Source organism: Bombus vosnesenskii, unplaced genomic scaffold, assembly GCF_011952255.1.
Source record: "Bombus vosnesenskii isolate JDL3184/JDL3185 unplaced genomic scaffold, Bvos_JDL3184-5_v1.1 scf7180000016261, whole genome shotgun sequence".
In the NCBI taxonomy this organism is placed as follows: Eukaryota; Metazoa; Arthropoda; class Insecta; order Hymenoptera; family Apidae; genus Bombus; species Bombus vosnesenskii.
The window spans coordinates 331,328-350,562 of NW_022884330.1; the positions used below are offsets into that span (position 1 = coordinate 331,328).

General features: G+C 34.1%; 6 protein-coding genes and 1 long non-coding RNA gene across 19 annotated transcripts in view; 4 read left to right on the forward strand and 3 right to left on the reverse strand.

Annotated features, from left to right (window-relative positions):
* The window catches only part of LOC117241677 (protein trachealess), a 138,337-nt gene extending 132,060 nt beyond the window's left edge, over nucleotides 1–6,277 (forward strand). For all 11 annotated transcript variants that reach the window (XM_033507662.1, XM_033507661.1, XM_033507663.1 and 8 more), the window contains 7 exons: nucleotides 1,529–1,718; nucleotides 2,203–2,324; nucleotides 2,632–2,825; nucleotides 3,018–3,124; nucleotides 3,282–3,429; nucleotides 3,513–3,637; nucleotides 3,781–6,277. In XM_033507662.1, coding sequence (XP_033363553.1) covers nucleotides 1,529–1,718; nucleotides 2,203–2,324; nucleotides 2,632–2,825; nucleotides 3,018–3,124; nucleotides 3,282–3,429; nucleotides 3,513–3,637; nucleotides 3,781–5,063 — 2,169 coding nt within the window. In that variant the 3' untranslated portion in view covers nucleotides 5,064–6,277. The remainder of the gene's footprint in view (nucleotides 1–1,528; nucleotides 1,719–2,202; nucleotides 2,325–2,631; nucleotides 2,826–3,017; nucleotides 3,125–3,281; nucleotides 3,430–3,512; nucleotides 3,638–3,780) is intronic.
* A 276-nt stretch (nucleotides 6,278–6,553) lies between these two features.
* On the reverse strand, nucleotides 6,554–8,097 carry LOC117241682. The gene is made up of 2 exons (XR_004495098.1): nucleotides 7,879–8,097; nucleotides 6,554–7,673 (listed from the first exon to the last, which is right to left on the reverse strand). It is a non-coding gene; the product is annotated as an uncharacterized LOC117241682 (long non-coding RNA).
* A 94-nt stretch (nucleotides 8,098–8,191) lies between these two features.
* Nucleotides 8,192–10,569, forward strand: LOC117241680 (protein CREG1). Its single transcript, XM_033507674.1, has 5 exons — nucleotides 8,192–8,611; nucleotides 9,450–9,604; nucleotides 9,826–9,945; nucleotides 10,019–10,100; nucleotides 10,188–10,569. Exons 1-5 carry the CDS (start codon nucleotides 8,317–8,319, stop codon nucleotides 10,409–10,411), a joined length of 876 nt encoding a protein of 291 aa, XP_033363565.1. The 5' UTR covers nucleotides 8,192–8,316; the 3' UTR covers nucleotides 10,412–10,569.
* Nucleotides 10,570–10,690: 121 nt separating this feature from the next.
* On the reverse strand, nucleotides 10,691–13,840 carry LOC117241678 (conserved oligomeric Golgi complex subunit 3). The gene has a single exon (XM_033507672.1). The coding sequence runs from the start codon at nucleotides 13,655–13,657 to the stop codon at nucleotides 11,258–11,260; it is 2,400 nt and encodes a 799-aa protein (XP_033363563.1). The 5' UTR covers nucleotides 13,658–13,840; the 3' UTR covers nucleotides 10,691–11,257.
* Nucleotides 13,841–14,201: 361 nt separating this feature from the next.
* LOC117241685 (60S ribosomal protein L36) lies at nucleotides 14,202–15,126 on the forward strand. The gene is made up of 4 exons (XM_033507680.1): nucleotides 14,202–14,288; nucleotides 14,468–14,594; nucleotides 14,769–14,903; nucleotides 14,984–15,126. The coding sequence occupies exons 2-4, from the start codon at nucleotides 14,469–14,471 to the stop codon at nucleotides 15,068–15,070; spliced, it is 348 nt and encodes a 115-aa protein (XP_033363571.1). The 5' UTR covers nucleotides 14,202–14,288; nucleotide 14,468; the 3' UTR covers nucleotides 15,071–15,126.
* Nucleotides 15,127–15,227: 101 nt separating this feature from the next.
* On the forward strand, nucleotides 15,228–17,871 carry LOC117241684 (CDK5RAP1-like protein). Its single transcript, XM_033507679.1, has 7 exons — nucleotides 15,228–15,833; nucleotides 15,935–16,168; nucleotides 16,254–16,461; nucleotides 16,544–16,864; nucleotides 16,932–17,253; nucleotides 17,327–17,476; nucleotides 17,558–17,871. Exons 1-7 carry the CDS (start codon nucleotides 15,488–15,490, stop codon nucleotides 17,783–17,785), a joined length of 1,809 nt encoding a protein of 602 aa, XP_033363570.1. The 5' UTR covers nucleotides 15,228–15,487; the 3' UTR covers nucleotides 17,786–17,871.
* The window catches only part of LOC117241683 (ankyrin repeat domain-containing protein 6), a 133,769-nt gene continuing 132,338 nt past the window's right edge, over nucleotides 17,805–19,235 (reverse strand). For all 3 annotated transcript variants that reach the window (XM_033507676.1, XM_033507677.1, XM_033507675.1), the window contains 2 exons: nucleotides 18,782–19,021; nucleotides 17,805–18,666 (listed from right to left, as the gene is read on the reverse strand). In XM_033507676.1, the coding sequence (XP_033363567.1) occupies nucleotides 18,503–18,666; nucleotides 18,782–19,021 (404 nt within the window). In that variant the 3' untranslated portion in view covers nucleotides 17,805–18,502. The remainder of the gene's footprint in view (nucleotides 18,667–18,781; nucleotides 19,022–19,235) is intronic.

A 19,235-nucleotide genomic window follows, 5' to 3' on the forward strand; every position in this document is an offset into this window, starting at 1 on the left:
TCAATAGGGTGTTTCGGGGATTCGGGAAACCGGCGCCGACGTTGCCACAAACATGGCCGCCGGCAGCCCCTGTGTTCCGGAGGTATTTCTTCTTTGCGAGAGTGAACCGGCCAACGGAATGCGTGGCCGTAGGTAGATGTTCCAGCGCAGACATGGAAATCGAGTCGAGTGGAAGCTGTTCTTTCGCTCGCCCCGTATTGCAATCGTATCGTTCCTCAAGGCTCCTACTTCTTTCCTCCATTCGGAGTCTGCACCCTCTAGCGAGGAACGCGATATAGTTCCATGGCGTTCCGGTACGTTAACGATTTCCAAGTCTCGTTGGCGTGGTTGATTTTTAATGGTTCTCCCTTCGCTGTTTGGTGGGTTACGAGGGTACTGGTTTTAGTATTATTATTATTCTGTCGGCAAGTTCGATTGAAATTAAAGTTTCCGTGCCCGATGAAATTGACTGCCTCCCGCTCTCTCTCTCTCTCTCTCTCTCTCTCTCTCTTTCTCGGTCTCTTCCTCCGTCGATCGTCGAAGCCTCCCCCGATGGGAAACCGTACCCCTCTGAGCTAGTAATCTACTTCGCGGGATTTACATACTCTTACGTGCTTTGTCTTTGAGCAAGTTCCCGGAATCTTCGGATCGAAGGGTAAATCGACGTGTTAGGGTTGCCTGAGTGTTTAAGTAATTGCGCCAGATCAAGAAGGAGGTATATTAAAAATGATAATAATTACGTAGCTGAGAATATTCAGAGGATTTATTAACCATTGAATAATTAAAACACCGACTTTATCCATAGATAGACGATACCGAATCGTTTTTCCTTCGGATATCTATCGAACGAAGTCCTTTTATTGGTAGAGATACTTGTAATTAAATAACGGGCGTGTTATTCCAGCGAAAAATACAAATTGTTTTGCTTTCCGTTGTTGTCGGTATTTATCGATATTCCACCCTCACGCCGTTCCGCAAAGTTTTAATAATAAAATTTCGGTTTCAAACGTGTCCCGTGTTTTTACTACGTTTTAGGATTCGCTTGAAAAATACCACTTTGACGAACAATGGAATTACTCGCATTTGTTGGTGGAAGGGATCCTTTAAAAAATATTTCGCCCTCCGAAACACGGGTTTTCGTAAATTCTTTTACGCAAATACAGATAACCATTGCCATCGAACGAGAGGAAGCCGTCGGTCACGTCGAAGCAGTTTTTCGTGGAAACTATCGTATTAAGGCCCGCAGAGTTTCCCTGTAATGAAACCACCTCGAGAAAGCTGTCCTCGACTGCAGTTTTTCCTCTAATTAAGTCACCTTTCTGCGACTTGTCAAGGAAATTACGATGTTTAAACACGTGTTCTTCCACTAGACTCGCATTTGTCTCATACTTCGAATTCTTGAAGGAAAAGTCAACATAATAGCTTGTCTCTGATCGAAAGTTCTTATTGAACTAATTTACTTATTAGGACTTACGATAAAATTTCAAAATTCCAAAATTGAGAAAATATCGAAAGACACGAGAGAGGACGACATTTTTATGAATTTTAGGTAGAGATGACGGGATCAAGCGTTTTCGATTACGTTCATCAGCAAGACCACGCGGAAGTCGCGGAACAATTAGGCCTGGGACTGACATCGAGCACCTCTTCCGGTCCACACTCGTCGAGCTCCGGTTTAGCGTCGCCGAGTAGCGCGGCGTCCGAAGAACACGGTTCATCTTCCACCGCGAATCCCGACGGTAAGTTTTTGCCGTGACGTGTATTTTTTTTTTTTTTTTTTTTTTTTTTTGAACGACGCGTCTCTCGTCGACTGAACGAGCCGCGATGACATCATTCGCGTCGAGATTACGAAGTTGATAAACTTTCAGTAGCCGCTAAAGGATCGTGAATAGATGCGTCGTTGATAAATCTCGACGAAGCAGCGACTAACTTTTTCTCTTTGCTTGAACGTAGTTTTATCGTTCTATCTAAGAAATATTCGTTCGTTTGATCCGAATTTTGTTTCGCTTTTTATCCATGTCGAAAAATGTCTCATTTTTTATTCATTGTTTGTGGGACTTTGTCGTAATTTATGAACCAAGATCTTGTTTCCTTCTGAATTTTTGAAGTTTCCAATTGAATATTGATGGTTTGAAGTATAATTCGAAGAAGAAAATCGGTATTCTTCTGTACACGCACATGTAAGTAACGAATATTCATGCGTTGTCTTTAATCTAATTATAGTGTCGTCGGTGATGTCGTTATCGGCAAATAACCTTTACAAGGGATACGATCGTGCGTTCTGCGTGAGGATGAAATCCACTTTGACGAAAAGGGGGTGCCATTTTAAGTCGTCTGGTTATAGGGTGAGTACACTGTTTCCTCAGAAATCCTATATTTTCAAAGATCACCCTCTCATCTTCTTTCGTTCCTGTGCTTAAACATTTTCATTCTGTGTTCCAAGGATTCATCGAACCGTAACTTTCCACTAAACATGACGAAATAAAATATTCTAATTGATAGCAATCATGATTTACTTATCTATCGTCGATCTATCGTAATTTACCATCGATCGGATTCTGTGAATTCCTGATTTAATCGATTTAACGAATCGCGAATCAATTGCGTTTAGTTAACGAAACCATGGATGTTAATAAGCAATTACGAATTCAGGTCGTGTTATTACTGTGCCGTTTGAGACCGCAGTATACGTTTGGCCATTCAAGAAAGTCTGCACCACCATTGATAGGCATGGTTGGCCTGGCGATCGCACTTCCTCCGCCAAGTGTGCACGAAATTCGCCTGGAAGCCGACATGTTCGTCACGCGGATCAGTTTCGACTTTCGGATAGCGCATTGTGAACCAAGGTGAGCGTTATAGGAAATTTTCTAGAAAATTCCATTCCTCTGTCTTTCTCTATTTTCCACGTATCTCGTTGTAATTAATTCTCGATAAGTTTATCTCATTTTATTATAATAATTAGCTAATTAGCTATAATTAGATAATTAGCTTCTGTGATTACGAACAACGTAATGTCCCGTTTTTATGTTGATCTATAGGGTGTCCGAATTATTAGATTATACAGCCGACGAATTAACGGGGAAGAATCTTTATACGTTGTGCCATGGGGAAGATGCGAATCGTCTTCGAAAATCTCACATCGACTGTAAGTATTTCCATAGATCTTCGTTTACCTCGTTTATCCACTTAATCCGTGCTTTGTCGAATCATTATGGAATACAAATTGAATCAGCTACTTCACTTGACTCTTTGCTCGTTATTTTAGCCGGTTAGTTACATCAGAATGATCTCGTTTGTTTCAGTGATTCACAAGGGGCAAGTGCTAACACATTATTATAGATTAATGAATAAAAGCGGAGGATACACATGGTTACAGACGTGCGCCACGGTAGTGTGCAATTCAAAAAACGCGGAAGAGCAAAATATCATCTGTGTCAATTATGTTATAAGGTAAATTTCATGGTGTAAGATATTCGTCTGAGATCAAGCATAACATTACGTTGAAATTTCTCGGATCGAACAAATTGTTTCAGCGGTCGAGAGTTCGAAAATTTAATCATGGACTGTTGTCAACTGGAAGAAGGCGTGATGGGTGTTAAACGCGAGGACGCAGCTGGAAACGATCCAGAAAATGGATCACCGGATGCCGATAGAGGAGGTATAAATCGATAGAGGAGGTATAAATTGCGACTTCTTTCTTTCCGCTATTCTTCCCAAAAAAATGACCGAATATAGCTACTTGATCTTCGTCGATAGTCCGAAACTTTCTAATCGCTAAGATAGCATCGTAACGCGTTTCAGAAGGAAGAAATCACGGTGGACCACCGAACCAGCATCAAGAACATCCTCACAGGTCGCCGCCTGAAGATCGCGAAGATACTCGCGGGTCGGAGAGCGAGAAACGAGGCAGCCGGCATCACGACAACATAGCTCAGTTACAGCAAGAGCCGCAGACAGCGGTAGGAAACATTAACACGCTCGTAGTGAAATTACGTGGACACAAGCGAAAGCTGCACGAGGACGATAGCAGCTCGATCGAGGAGGAGGACGAGGAGGACGACTCAACGGTGAAAGTCACGAATAACGAGAGAAGCCACGCTCTAAGTCCAGCTCCATCAAACCATTCCATTTCAGGAGGTGAGCAAGTACTGTGCTCGGCCAGTCCTAAATCGAGACGCGTGGAAGATAGAACGAGCAACGCCGACAGTACCGGCACCTCCGTGAAAGATCTAGAGCAGGCGATGTCCAAGCATCTGCCAGTTCAGAATCTCAATAAATCTCATTCACCGACGCTGCATCAGCCTACGGATTTCAGCACGGACGCGTTGCTCAAGCAGCAACAGCAAAGGAGTACGATACAATGGATCGGAGCTCATCATCATCTGGGACACCTAAGTCCGCAACAATCGACTACCGCGCCATTGCCAGCGTCCGCTCTTCTACGACAATTATACGCCAACAGAGAGAGCGTGATACGAGCTAACGTTCACGGAATCACGTCCAGTAGTACTACAAGAACCTCTTCTTCCGGTGGAACCTATTACGCCGGGGACACGACACCCAGTGGTCCTCTACCCACTCCACCTGGCTCCGAAGGATCCAGCACCTACGGCGAACATCAATTTGTGTTGGCAACACACAATCAGAAAAATTCCACCGGAACAAGTTGCGCCGATGCGTTTACCAGCCTGGTTTCCTCGTATTCTACCGCCAGCGGTTACACGGTCGATTATCACTCGGCGATGACTCCGCCGTCATCCGTTTCACCGAGAGACAAGCAACAACAACAACAACAGCAACAGCTGCATCCGGTAAACGTGATAAGCAGCTACGAAGGCTCGTCGGCTTATAGCGATCCCGTGTTACGACACCAATACGAGCCAGCGCAACCATTGCCTTTAAAACCACAAGTGTATTCGGCTGCTGTTCATCCGAGCGCGTTGGACGCTGCTGCAGCGTATGCCTCGGCCGGTTTAAGCGAGCAAGCGCAATTTTATCATCACCCGGCTGCCGGAGCTGGTTTCCACATTTACCATCCGACGAACAAGTCGACGACGAACGGTTGGTACAGTTCGACATCCTAGTGGCGTGCGCCGGCACGCGAGAGACGTGTACTTAAGTAACTGAAAATTCTGAGCCCAAAGTCCCCACATGCATATCAGTGATATCATATTCACCTCGGCATCTCTGTACACCGATTTCCCTCTCGTTTCCCCTCTCTCCTTCCATACATTTGTTCATCTTTCCCTTTCGGTTATCTCCTATTTTCGCTTTATCTATTCTTCACTTTCGCCACAAGCTCATCGTTTCTGTCTTCCCCTAAGCTAGTTTTCATTTTTTATCCCCGCGTCTTTTCCCATCACCCAAGCGATCATACGCGCGCATACAATGTGCCAATTGAACTGTAAAAAATCGCTGCTCTCTATTCTTGACTATGTAGAACGACTTATTGTAATATAATAGAAATAAATTATTATGTATGTTGACATTTTCGGAGATATTCGCGAAAGCAAAACGGAGGATAGGAGTTTCTTAAAAAAAAAAAAAAAAAGAAAAAGAAAGAGAAACACAAAAAAGGGAAGGAATAAATTTGAAACACAGAGGAGAAGAATATGTTTTGATGCGACGCTCAAGGGGCAAAACGGTGAATCTCGAAACGCGGTGACCAATTAATTTAATATAGTCCCACGTGAACACGAGAATAACGCATGAAAGAAGGAACAACGGAGGAACGAAGACAGAGATTTACCAGCGTTATTGCTGTAAAAAAAAAAAAAAGAGAGAAAAAGAAGAAACGCTGGCGTGGTTGTTAGCGATAAATTTACTCGAGAAGCCGTACTTGTCGTAAATTTTTTATACTTGTAACATTTTGTTGCGTAAATACGATGACTTTAGTAAAGTCAACAGTGCAATCGTTACACGTTTTTTAGCGTTAATTTAAGAGGATCGGATAGAGAAGAATAATGTTTACCTTTTTGCTTATAAATGAAAAGAAGCGTTGTTTCTGTGCGAGAGAAAGGAGAGAGTGTGAGTGTGATAGAAAGAAAGAAAGAGAGTATGTAACACTACGAAGGAAATCGCTATCTCTATTAATATAGAAAATTATTTTAACGTTCTATCAATTTTATCAATCTATCAGTTACATTTATTAATCGTTGTCAACAAAAGTCACGTATTAAATTTGATTGTTCGAATCTTGACAACGTAAACGTTAATACATATCGATTTGTCCGATAACGATAAATCACTGCCTTACCAATTGCATATGGATATATAAATGTAAAAGGCGCTTACCTTTAAAAAAAAAAGCTATGCGAATGTGCAACGAATCTTTTTTGTTGAAGTAAAAGTTACTAAGCATGGACATACATGTTGCTAGAGGTAGCGAATTCTTTCAAAGAGATTATTATGTTTTGTTGTAAATTGATGAATTGTTTTTTGACGAGTACACATGTAAATACAATTTTATGTGCTGTAAGATCCACCTGTTGAATATTTCTATTCATAATTTTTCGGAATATTTCTACGGAATTTATTTTCGTTGAAAGAAAATTGTAAGGCAGTGACTTAAGCATTAAAATATATGCATAACGTCTCCATCTTGGTAAAACAAAAACTTGTGATTCAGTACAGCTTTCACCCTTGGGATTAAAAAATTATAATATAATTTTAAAATGATGAAAGATTGAATTTTCTTTTCGTCATAATTCTACAATATTCTTCAAAAAATAATATCTCCACTCACGATTAGCAAATTTACAATATTGTGCTTTTTAATGCTTTACAAAATTAAACAAATTTATCACTCCACATCTTTCATCGGAATACAATACACAACAAATTATAAACATTTCTTGTTTATATTTTTATTCACAATTTAAGTTTGAAATACATATAAGTTATATTATTTTATTATTATTGTATTATTTGTAAATTTCATTTTATCCTTTATAATTAATATTTACCCGACTAATTCAGATTAATCTACGTATGTTTGAAATCTTATCAACAAATTCTAATACTTAAATAAGGCATAACATCTATTAACATCCATCTACCAGAGAGATAAGAAATACTTAAAATTGGATGTAAATCAGCTTCCACCAAATACCGATGTTGCACGTGTAAATGCCAAAAAATTAAATATGTGCAAAATCATTTTGTATAGAGAAAATACTTACATTAATTGCCAAAGTCTATGAATACACAAATGCAGTACATACAAAAACATCCCTTAAGTTAAATTATTCTTCAAAAATGTATAAGAAACTAAAATCATACATAAGAATTACAAGACTAATAGTAAATTTACTTGTTCTATTTTATTGCTGAAATAATGGTTAGCTTCGAATTAAATTGGATATAAATATCTCTAGGTATTTATATTATTCCTCATTTAGAAATTCATGATATAATTTAAAGATAAAGTTACAGCGGATTGACATAAATTTTTATGAAAGCTATCAGTTTTCATTCAAATTCTAATAAATTTTAGCTTCCTGTCTTTAATGCCCAAATCAAATGTTACTTATTATGCTGAAAAGAATGATATTTTAAAACATAAAATTTTAAAAATTACTTTTTTTTACCAAAAATGGAGCAACCGACATACTATATTGAATAACAATTACATATTTTTGTCGTTTTATATTATAATAATCATACTTTTCATTATAAGAGAAAGGTCGCAGAACCTAGAAATAAAGAAAATAAAATGATAAATTACGTTACTCGACAATGTTCAGTGGCTACCTTATAAGGTTAATAAAGAGGTTAATAGTAAGGTTAATAATAACCTCTTTCTCATGAAATTACTTTCCTTATACTTCACTATACTAATTGTCGATGCTTTTTAAAACGCTCATTTAAGATATAAACTGAAATTAGCTATAAAATCACCTTTATGAAAAATAATCAATTCGTTATCTCCAAAAATTAAAATTAAAAAATTTTCGGAGCTCCATTTAAATCTAGAACACCACTATTTATCATCGATGTAATAATGATTCACTAATTTAAAACTTTGCCTGTCAATTAATTAATAAAACAGATGCAAACGAAACACTTGAAGTTTTCCAAACTTTAGGTTATGTTTATCAGTTTCACTAATTCTCACATAGCATGATGTACAACTTTAACATTTAATATATTGACCTTGAGTCAGCAGTGTCAGTACGAATGTGCTAAACAGTCATTGGAGCTCGTGCTCATCGCTCTCATACTTGTAGCAAGCTATATAAGTGAGAAATCTAAAAGAGGATTGCAAAACGATAGTGTACTTTTGTTCCGTTTTAGTAAACGTTTACCATCAGAGTGAAACAGTCGTGGACATAAACCATGATTTTTCGATTCGCAGTCTTCTTATCTTTTTTGATCTTCACGATCGAAGCGAAGAAGTATTCACAGTTTTCGGAGGCTGAACATTGGCAAGAATTCGAGGAGTTTTTGAAATGGAAGAAAGCGAAGGAAATGAGTGAGAATGGTCCGGGAGAAATTAAATATGAAAAACATCATCACGAAGATCATCATAATACGTACAAATCGTCTGAAAGAGATCAACAACTTCCTGTCAATAATCCACCACCTATCGATCAGGCAGCTTTAATGGCAAGATACATTGTCAATCAAGCTGGTAAAAAAATACATTTTTTTTTCATGGTAACAACGTTTTTAAAGCTAATAAAACGTTATTACGGTTCTTCTTTATTTTGACATTCAAATTGCGTAAATAGCTACTTCTCAAACAAAAGCGTCATATTTCAGTGCAAAATTACGAATCATTCGGAAATTAATAAAACGAGTAGAATGAATATCTGCATACATAATGTAGATACGCGGTTATCCGTACCGAGTTAGGTAAAAGTTAATATTAGGACTTTCAACGCTTTGTCTTGGCGGCTTTCCAGTTTTTCGATGAACTATTATAAATGAATATTATAGATGAATATTGCCTAAGTTGAATAAATATTACTTTTGATAATACGAAATCATTCAAAATTCAATATCGAAGAAGTCACGATGAGTCAAGTCGTGACTAGTCAAATAATTATTATCACTGAAGATATTTTGTCTAATCTAGCCATTGAAAAGTTGTTTATTCAAACAAATAACATATTTAACATACGAATTATTTACGTACTTACTCTTATTAAATTCAATTACCTTCGAAGTAAAATTATTTGTTTATTTGTTTTATTATGTAAATTTATTGTTTTTTAATAATCTGGGAATATATATGTATATTGTATACATATGTATGACATCATTTTCATTGTATACGCTGTAATCGCGTATATAACTTTAGTTGCTTAAATATCTTATTTATTATTAATATCGTTATTAATGGTAACTATGTTAACAAGTAAATATGTAAGTAGTATTCTTCACTATGTTAATTAGCTTTTTTATCATATAATAACAACTAATTATAATGTAAATATAATTACCAATAATTTTATGTACATATACAGATTGGGTATCCGTGGCGACAATCAGCGCAAGAAAGGATATCGAATCGTTTCCAGCTGTAAATTTAGTTTCCTACAGCGATGGGCTTTTAGGGAATGGATCAGGGATTCCATATCTTTACCTTACTACCCTGGATTTTCCAGCTAAAGATCTTGCAGTAAGCATTTTCTTAACACTATTATTAATATGTATCGCAGTCGCAAAAATACGTCGTATGTTTAATATTACCATCGTCTGATAAGATAGTGAGCAATATCAATACGTATTATATTGAATATTCGATTATTTTTATTAAAACCCTAATCACTATCACTTTTTTTTTTATTTTCTTATCTTTATTACCTATTTTATTGAAAATCAATTTCGATTTAATTACAGAAAGATAATCGGGCCTCGATGTTGATGTCATTAGCCCAAGGGGAATACTGTAGAAACAAGCGGTGGGATCCTATGGATCCACGTTGTGCCAGGGTTCTTCTAACCGGCAAGATCAAACCAGTTAGTAGATTTTTTATTTACAGAATATTTAAATTAATGGAATAATTAACAAGTATTATTATATCTTTTACAGTTAAAAAATGAAAGTGCGGAAATCGAAGTAGCTAAAAAAGCAGTTTTCACGCGTCATCCAGGTCTAATTAATATGCCAGCAGGTAAGAATTTTTTTAATAAATGAAGTCAATTAATCAAAAATATTACTATGAAATATACGTTTAAAAATATTGTGTTAATTGTTACAGATCATCATTTCTATTTCGCAAAATTGAAAATAATTTCAGTGGTAGTATTAGATACATTTGGCGGCCCGAAATACGTCTCTGTACAAGATTATTTACATCCACCAACAACGAATATTATTGAAGAATTCATTAAACATTTTCCCCTGAAATCATACGAAAGTAAATCTGAAGAGGAATATAGTCCAATTTCTAATATATTACATCCTGTGGTACAGCGTGTGTGAATTGTCTGAAAGATATAAGTTATAATAACGCCATAATTTTATATACTTTTCAACAAGCTGTAGCACAAAGTTTTGATACTAGTACTTATTTAAATATATGGAAATCCACGTATTAAGTATAATAAATAAATTTATAAATTAAAATCGTAAGCAAGTAAGTTATTTTGTTCTGGTGTTTATCCAATGCAATTAATTGCTTATTGATTATTGTGTTCTTTTCTGTAAGAGAAAAGGGTATAGGAAAGTAGTTTTGTAAGATCAAAATAAATAGACAATATGTAATGTATATCATTATCACTTATATATATTAGCAATTAATCATGTTTTCAAGTACAATTGGAAAAATTAAATCCCTAGTATCATCGCAATATGACACACTATAGTACTGTTTGCTACAAAAATATACACCTTTTCTTGTTTTAAACTCATAACAATTTCTGTAAAAATTTATTTAAGACCATAAATCCCACTTAAGGGGATGTACAAATTTCGTGATGTGTTAATTTAATTTAAGATTTTAAATATGTACATGTTCGTAATATAAAAATTACGTGTTCTTAAAGTACATTACAAAGAATTAAAATATCGTGTAATATTCTTTAATACAGGGCGTTATAAATTGCAATAGCTTTTGTAATTTTACTTGAATATCTGAGCTATTGTATATGGAATTATGAATTATTTATACAGATTTTACATAATTTACTTAAAAATATAAAATATTCATTATATATTAATATTTATTTTTTCAAAAGAAATATTAAAATAAATTCGTAATTTGATTACGGATCGCAGATAGCGTTAATATACAGTATCTAATTATAAAAGCTTGCTAATTCATTTTTGCTACGTTTTTTTTGCAGTGCTTTGTGTACTTTTTCCATGAGTAAGACTGGATGAGCTTAGCATAACAGAGATTTGTTCTGGTAATGGACATGCAATTAATAAAAGTTCTTCTGAATTATAATATTTACTCAGTATTTGATATAGTTGTGTAAATGCAGCACAGACATTATTTTTTACCGGTCTAAACAAAATAAACTCTGTTTCCTTATTAGAGAGATATAGTTGCATCAGTTGTTGAATTTCAGGACATTTAAACTTAATTATCCGTAATACCTCGCTAATTGCTGCCGCAACATCTTGAGGACTTCCAAGAGCATGTTCTGGAGATGCATCTGGAGTATTGGTATATAACTTCTCCCTTTCTAACAGTTTCAAAATTGGATGTATCAATAAAAATGTTGCATGCTGTATGAGACGTTGACAAGTGTATTTCAATTTATTATCCACATGCTTCCTTGAGTCTATTAGTTGCTCCTTCATTTGAGGTGCTCCCTCCAATAAAAATTCTAGTAATGCATTATTTGACAAAGTAAAAAATCTTGAACTCTTTTCTAATAAACCAAATGCTGCTGTCTTAACTTTAGAAAAATCCAGGCTATATTCTTTTATGGTGAAGTCTACTTGAAATGGTGCAATTTGTTCTCTTAAAATAAGCAAATGTTTTATTTGAAAAAGTTCTGCATCTAAGGATGATGCTCTTTTCTCTATTTCATGCCTTGCATTTTCTATACTCTGTACACAAAGAGATATTGCTTCCTGACTCAAAGATTGGAATACAGATCTGTCCACGCATCTATATAATCTTGATAAACATACTAATGTCCTACGAACAGTAGGATACCACATTCCATGAAGATCTGCTGGTGAATTCCCCATATGTGTCTTTTGGTAGATAGAATCTATTTCTATATGATTCCTAGATATTGGTTCTAGATTATTATCATCATTAGATGAAATAGATATTTTTTTCATTTTTGTCTGTCTGGATTCTTCTCTTATTGATTCTGCTATATCTTCCATCATCTTTAACTTTTCTGGATATGCCAAATCACCTGGTGATGGGTTATAATTCAAAACATCAGACTGCAAGTAGAGATGTGCACGGAAAACCAGTCTCTCCTGTACATCATGCAATAATTGCAGACAAATGTTACCAAAACCTTCTAATGGTTCAAAATTGTTTTGAACATGTTCATCTAACATTTCAATCCTCAAAATGCAACAAATTTCAGCTAATGTCTCCAAATGATTAATATGAATTATGAATGGTCTAAGTGTATCATACAAAGATGTACATAAGCTTTCAAGATATGCTGTTAATCCACTGGATGGTTTAGAAAAAAATTCATAAAATAATTTATACTCATCCATCGATGCATGTAACAGTAATGCGCATGAATTTCGTACCAGGCTACAATGATCACCATTGTATTTCTCCTTTACAGACATTAGAGACTTTTGTACACTACTGCCTAATACTAATCCTCTTTGACTCCAATAACATTGATGGCACTCCGACAATAAGCTGTCATATTCTTGTCTCTTATAAGATTTTGCTTCAATTTGTTCTATAACTGGTCTAGCTTTTGACAAAATAGTTTGAAATCTTCCATAGAAAAGAGCTAAAGCTGCGTCTGCATTATCTTGGGAATCATCATTATCTTTTAAATTCAATATACTTTCCGTGGTCTTGCTAAATAGATTAAAAATATAATTTTGCATCATCGATATTGCCTTAGATTGACAGTGTTTATATTTGATTAAATAAGTATTGCTTTCCTTAAACGAAAGATTATTCTGCACAAAGTCTATGTTAGTATCAATTTTATCTAGAATATTAAAAAACATTTCACTATTCACTGATAACGTAGGTGCTTCTAGTTTTTCCATCATCATATCAATATCTTTAAAATATTTCACATATTCTGTGATGTTTTCTATGGTAGAATTTAATTTTCTTTGATCTGAATCAAGCTGTTCGCTAGCATCATAAAGTGATATCGTTTTATCAGAAACCTCTGAAAATTGTTTATATAACAGAGTAAAATCTTCTAATGCTTCTTCTATTTGAAGACAAAGTTCATGACACTCTTGTCGTCGAGATTGTAGTTCATTAAGGTACAACACATATTTCATATCTTTCCTGTCCATACACTCTTTCTCTAACTTGGCATAATGTTCTAATAGATCTTGGCATCGTTCTATTTGTACTGATTTCTTAGTTTCTTCGCTTGCGCATACGGTATCACCTGTCTCCTCAGTTTTCAAATTGCTGTCAGGGAACAATTCTTCTTCTAAATTCAATAAACATTCTTTTTGGTAATCGGTTAACGGTGCCAGAGAATCCTCTGACAGATCCCACTTGGTTAAGTTATTTGGAATGTTTTTCATCTTCGACATGGTTTCTTGTCAGTGAAAATAAATGTTACGAGGTAGACGTCTTTAAGAAAAGCGGTATGGTCGCGTATATGACGCTCATACCGTTCTGTAATATAAATTAAAAAATTCCCTTCAAAAATCTGACACCGCAGCAATCAGGAATCACAATCGTGAAGTTGATAAAGATTTATCGACTATGGCGCAAGATGTCCACTGTATGAAATATTAAAATCTATATTACAGGATCAAAAGTTTTAAAACAGACATATATATATATACATATGTGTTATTAAATTATTATTATAGACTAAAACATACAAAACATAAATATTCTTATTATATCATTTTAAAAAAGATAGTATTTCAAAAAGAACAAAATATTTCATAGGGAATTTATATCAATTACATAATAAATGTATATTACAAAATTTAAAATTTTATTATGTATTTGCAGTTGAATTGAACACACATATAATTAACACATTTAAAAATTTATCTAGATATATGAAATTTTTGAAGTATAAAAAATTCTGTCGCATACTTGAAAATCAGACAAGATGATTTCATAGCGCATGCGCACAAAAAATCATAAAATATCTTTCATTGAAAACAAGATTGTATTCCTTTTTACCATTGTATTTCTGACGTGAAGGTTTGTGTTAAATTGAATCTCAAAATATCTATATAATCTTGTGAAATCAATTACGTTTGTATAATAATAAGTACTTTCATAAGTAATTGCAGTGTAATAAGTATAATATTATTAAGTAATGTTGTATTGTTACGTTTGATGATCTAACCTATAAAAGTCACGGCGTTTTAATATTGTAGGATGGCTCTGAAATACGAATTGGCAGTTGGTCTTAACAGGGGCCATAAAACGACTAAGATTCGTGTGGCAAAGAATAAAAATGAACGGAAAAAGACAGTATGCATTTTGCCCGCAAGACTAAAAGGGGTTAGTACGCAACAGTGATAAACATTCCTGTTTTATGATGATACTTCTGTACTATATTATTTCTGTTTACATTTCATAATTAAACAATTTATAAAACAAAGAACAATACAAAGTAAAAATAATTCATTAATTATAAAGATTAGTATTATGTGCTCATAAATCTTTTAATTCTAGAGACAAACTAAACACAGTAAGTTTGTTAGAGATTTAATCCGTGAAGTAACTGGACATGCACCATATGAGAAACGTGCTATGGAATTGTTGAAAGTTTCTAAGGATAAGCGTGCATTAAAATTCTTGAAGAGGAGGGTAAGGATGTCAATAAATTTTGTCACTTGAAGTGTTATATATTCCAAATGAATATTATATTCTATTCTTATATTTTATAGTTGGGCACACACATCAGAGCTAAGAGGAAGCGTGAAGAACTTGGAAACATACTTGTCCAGATGAGGAAAGCAGCTGCACATCATTAAATAATGCATTAAATTTGTATAATAAATCCATAAAAATATATGTATATGAAAAATTATTACTTTGTATTTCATATTCCCTTTATATTCTTAAATTTACTAGACTAATTTAATGTTGTAAGTTAAATAAAAGCGTAACAATTTAAGTTGGGAGCCACTGATATTCAGACATGTTTAGAGTGTCTTATTGTCAATATGATTCAAATGTAGTTACTATAATAATTCAGAGAAATCCAAGTGACGTGAAAAGTATCTAGTTAACGTTGCTTTTGTAATTAATGTTCAAAAAACTTAACAAACTATAAAATAATTATTTTCCATGATGATTCCATAAGAGTTTTATGTTACATAACCTATTTCTAAGTAGGTTATATATGTACAGTATTTACGTTATTAGTTCAGTGTCATCCCATATTAAAAATGATTGGTACAGTTATGTTAAGTTCATTAAAACAAATTAAAGCTTCTGAAACAAATTGTGTACTAACAATGAAGTGGTTTATTAAAAAATTCGCACGATATAACAATGTAGCAATTTATAATTTTCAACAATGTCAAACAGTGTATACGACTTTTACTCGATTGGAAATTGAAAGAAATAAAGAAATTGAAAGAAAATCTTCTGATTTGAAACACTTTAGAGATTTGTCAAAAACTGGACCATCGCTCAAAGATTTCTTGACACCAAAAATTGAAGTTTCTAGTGAAACTATTAGCGTACCAAATATTCCTTATATACAAAATATTGATGGCTCTGATCAAAAGGGTAAATAAAGACAAAATGTTTTAAGTTAGTAATATTAAAAGAAACTGTAAATCTCACGTATGGCGTTAATTTTTGTATTCAACAAATTATATTCCTTTTAGTTTACTTTGAAGTTTATGGCTGTCAAATGAATGTAAATGACACAGAGGTAATCTGGTCTATTCTAAAATCTCATGGTTACAGAAAAGTGAATGATATAATAGAAGCTAATATAATTCTACTAATCACATGTTCTATTAGAGATAATGCAGAACAGAAAGTATGGAACAAGTTAACTGATTTAAATAATGTAAGGAAAAAGAATAAAAGATTTCCTATGAAAATCGGTTTGTTAGGTATAACTATAATTTCATATGCATGGGTAATAGATTTATAATATATTAATATTACGATACTATATATACTATCTTATTGTAATAGGATGTATGGCAGAACGATTAAAGGATAAAATATTAGAAAAGGGCAAACTTGTTGACGTCATAGCTGGACCAGACAGTTACAAGGATTTACCGAGGCTATTGTCTGTACCAGACAATGAAACTGCTATTAATGTTGTTTTGTCATTTGATGAAACATATGCAGATGTTACACCAGTGCGATTAGATCCAAGTTCCACCAGTGCATATGTGTAATCTGTTATCCTTGTCATTGTTGTATAATTTATAATTATTATAACTATCTTTATATGTGTTTTCTTCATATTTTGTTAGCACAATAATGCGTGGATGCGATAATATGTGCACATACTGTATCGTACCGTTCACAAGAGGAAGGGAAAGATCAAGACCAATCGACAGCATAGTGAAAGAGGTTCAATCTTTATCTGATGAAGGTGTAAAGGAAGTGATACTTCTTGGGCAGAATGTAAATAGTTATAGAGATACATCTCAATCGGAATTCTATGTTAATAATAATATAGAAACACATTTAGCAAAAGGTTTCAAAACAGTATATAAAAACAAAAAAGGAGGACGTCGTTTCGTTGAGTTACTAGATGAAGTGTCTCGTATCAATCCAGAAATGAGGATCAGGTACTAAAAATATTTTCACGTTTGAAAATAGCTATTATTATTGAATATCATTATAAATCATTTTCAGATTCACATCGCCTCATCCAAAAGATTTCCCAGATGAAGTTTTACAATTGATAGCGGAAAGGCCGAATATTTGCAAACAAATTCATTTACCTGCTCAAAGCGGTAATTCCGCGGTTTTGGAAAGAATGAGAAGAGGATACACGCGCGAAGCATATATAGATTTGGTGCATCATATACGTGAAACTATTCCGAACATGTGTTTTTCTAGTGACTTTATTACCGGATTTTGTGGAGAAACGGAAGAGGAATTTCAAGATACATTATCATTGATAGAACTAGTGAAATATAATAAAGCCTTTCTTTTCTCTTACAGCATGCGGGAGGTAATACACATTTTATAAAATTCATATAGTATATTATATTTGAAAAATGGAAACCTTTTATTATTAATCGTAGAAAACGACTGCACATCGTCGTTACAAGGATGACGTACCACCGAGTGTTAAACAAAGTAGGCTCGAAAGAATGATTTCAACATATAGAACGGAGATAGAAAATGTAAATAAATTACAGATCGGACAATTACAGCTTGTGCTTGTAGAGCAAGTAAGATTTTACAATTTATTGTAATTCAACTATGTTGTAGAATGATGATATATCAGTAAAATATGTAATAATTAATTTTAGCCCAGTAAGCGGTCAGATGAAAATTTTCAAGCAAGAAACGATGGCAACACACGAGTAGTAATTCCCTCCATGACTATACCTACTGGAAAATATTCAAATGACACGAGATCAATAAAAATTGGCGATTACGTTGTTGTAAAAATTGAGACTGCTAATTCGCATTCATTAACAGGCACGCCTCTGTATCATTCGTCGATAACAGAATATGCATTTCCGTCTGTGTTATAAATAAATGTAGAATATAATATTCGGAGATTTCATTTGTTATTTAATCACGCTTATTGTTCCATAATACATTCAATTTTTGAACGAGACACGTAGTCTTTAATTACAATCGTACAAAATTAAATCGACGTATTTACTAGTGATATAACAGTATTGTGAATGAAGAAAAAAGCATTTACATAATAAATAGATATAGTTCAATCTATTATTATGGTACACACATGGCGGTTTATAGGTACGTAATCTTTCCTCTTACGAGGATGATATTAATAATTTTTAACAGAACGTTACATACTGATTAAAAAAGATTTATCTATGCTTATTCTACTCCGTTTGTAGAGAATTCTTTAATACTTTATTTTCTCTCATCTTTTCATAATTTCAACAGCACTTGATAAAACTTTTCGCGACAATAAATACGTTCGATTTGCGATAATAAATCTAGACGGAGATTCGGTAAGTTTCAACGCGTTACCGTTCAAAGTAGGTTTATAAATTATTTACATAACGACAATATCCTATTCTTTGAAACAAGAATCATTTTGTACAAAAGAATCTATTAACAAAATAACCAATTTAAATTTACACGTATCTTTATAAAAAAAAAAAAAAAAAATTATATTAACACCTGAGTAGGTATCATCAACTTATACAAAATATCGATGTCTTTGGAAGTACAGAATTCGTTTCCAAATAATACGTTGACCGAAATGATACATGTTAAACAAGACTGGCTGTTCCGATATTAATAACGCAATTATCGGCACCGCGCTCGTAGACCGTAAGATCATGGTTCCTCGGTTGTTCTAACAGTGCAGCCAGTTGTTCACCACTGGAGAATGCGTTTGGTGTGGTCGGAAGAATTACATCGCACTCTAATTGACCTAAAAGAGCAAATAACGGAAGAAGTTCTAAGAAATGGAGTACAAAATAAAATGTAAAAAAGTATAACAAGATATGTAATATGTTAAAATCACACGATGGTTAATATATCTTTACCTGATAACGAAGGTGAAGCACCTTTGCTAGAACCGTACATGCGAGTGCTATATCCAGAATCATTATGTGCGTCATGCAAAGGCGGTGTTGGGCTATAAACCGCATTACGGGACCTATATGGCATTCTGGCGATACTGTCGTAATGCACGTGCTCTGATATCACTCCTTTTCCAGAAATTCCGCCGCTTAATGCTTCCGGTTGCTCGTCCTCGTCTCCCTCGCTACTCTCGCTGTCATTGCCTACATTTTAACATGATAAATTACCGTAAAAACAATTTACCTCTATCGTCGACTAACTTCTTGTCGACAAGTTTATTCGTCAAATCGGTCACATACATAGAAATATTATAGACAAAGGTAACAAAAATTGAGTTTAACTAGTCTCTTAAGGATCTTACAAAAAAATTCGTTGAAGTGTCTGCTATCGATTCAAAGTGCATGTAAAGTAGCTTTA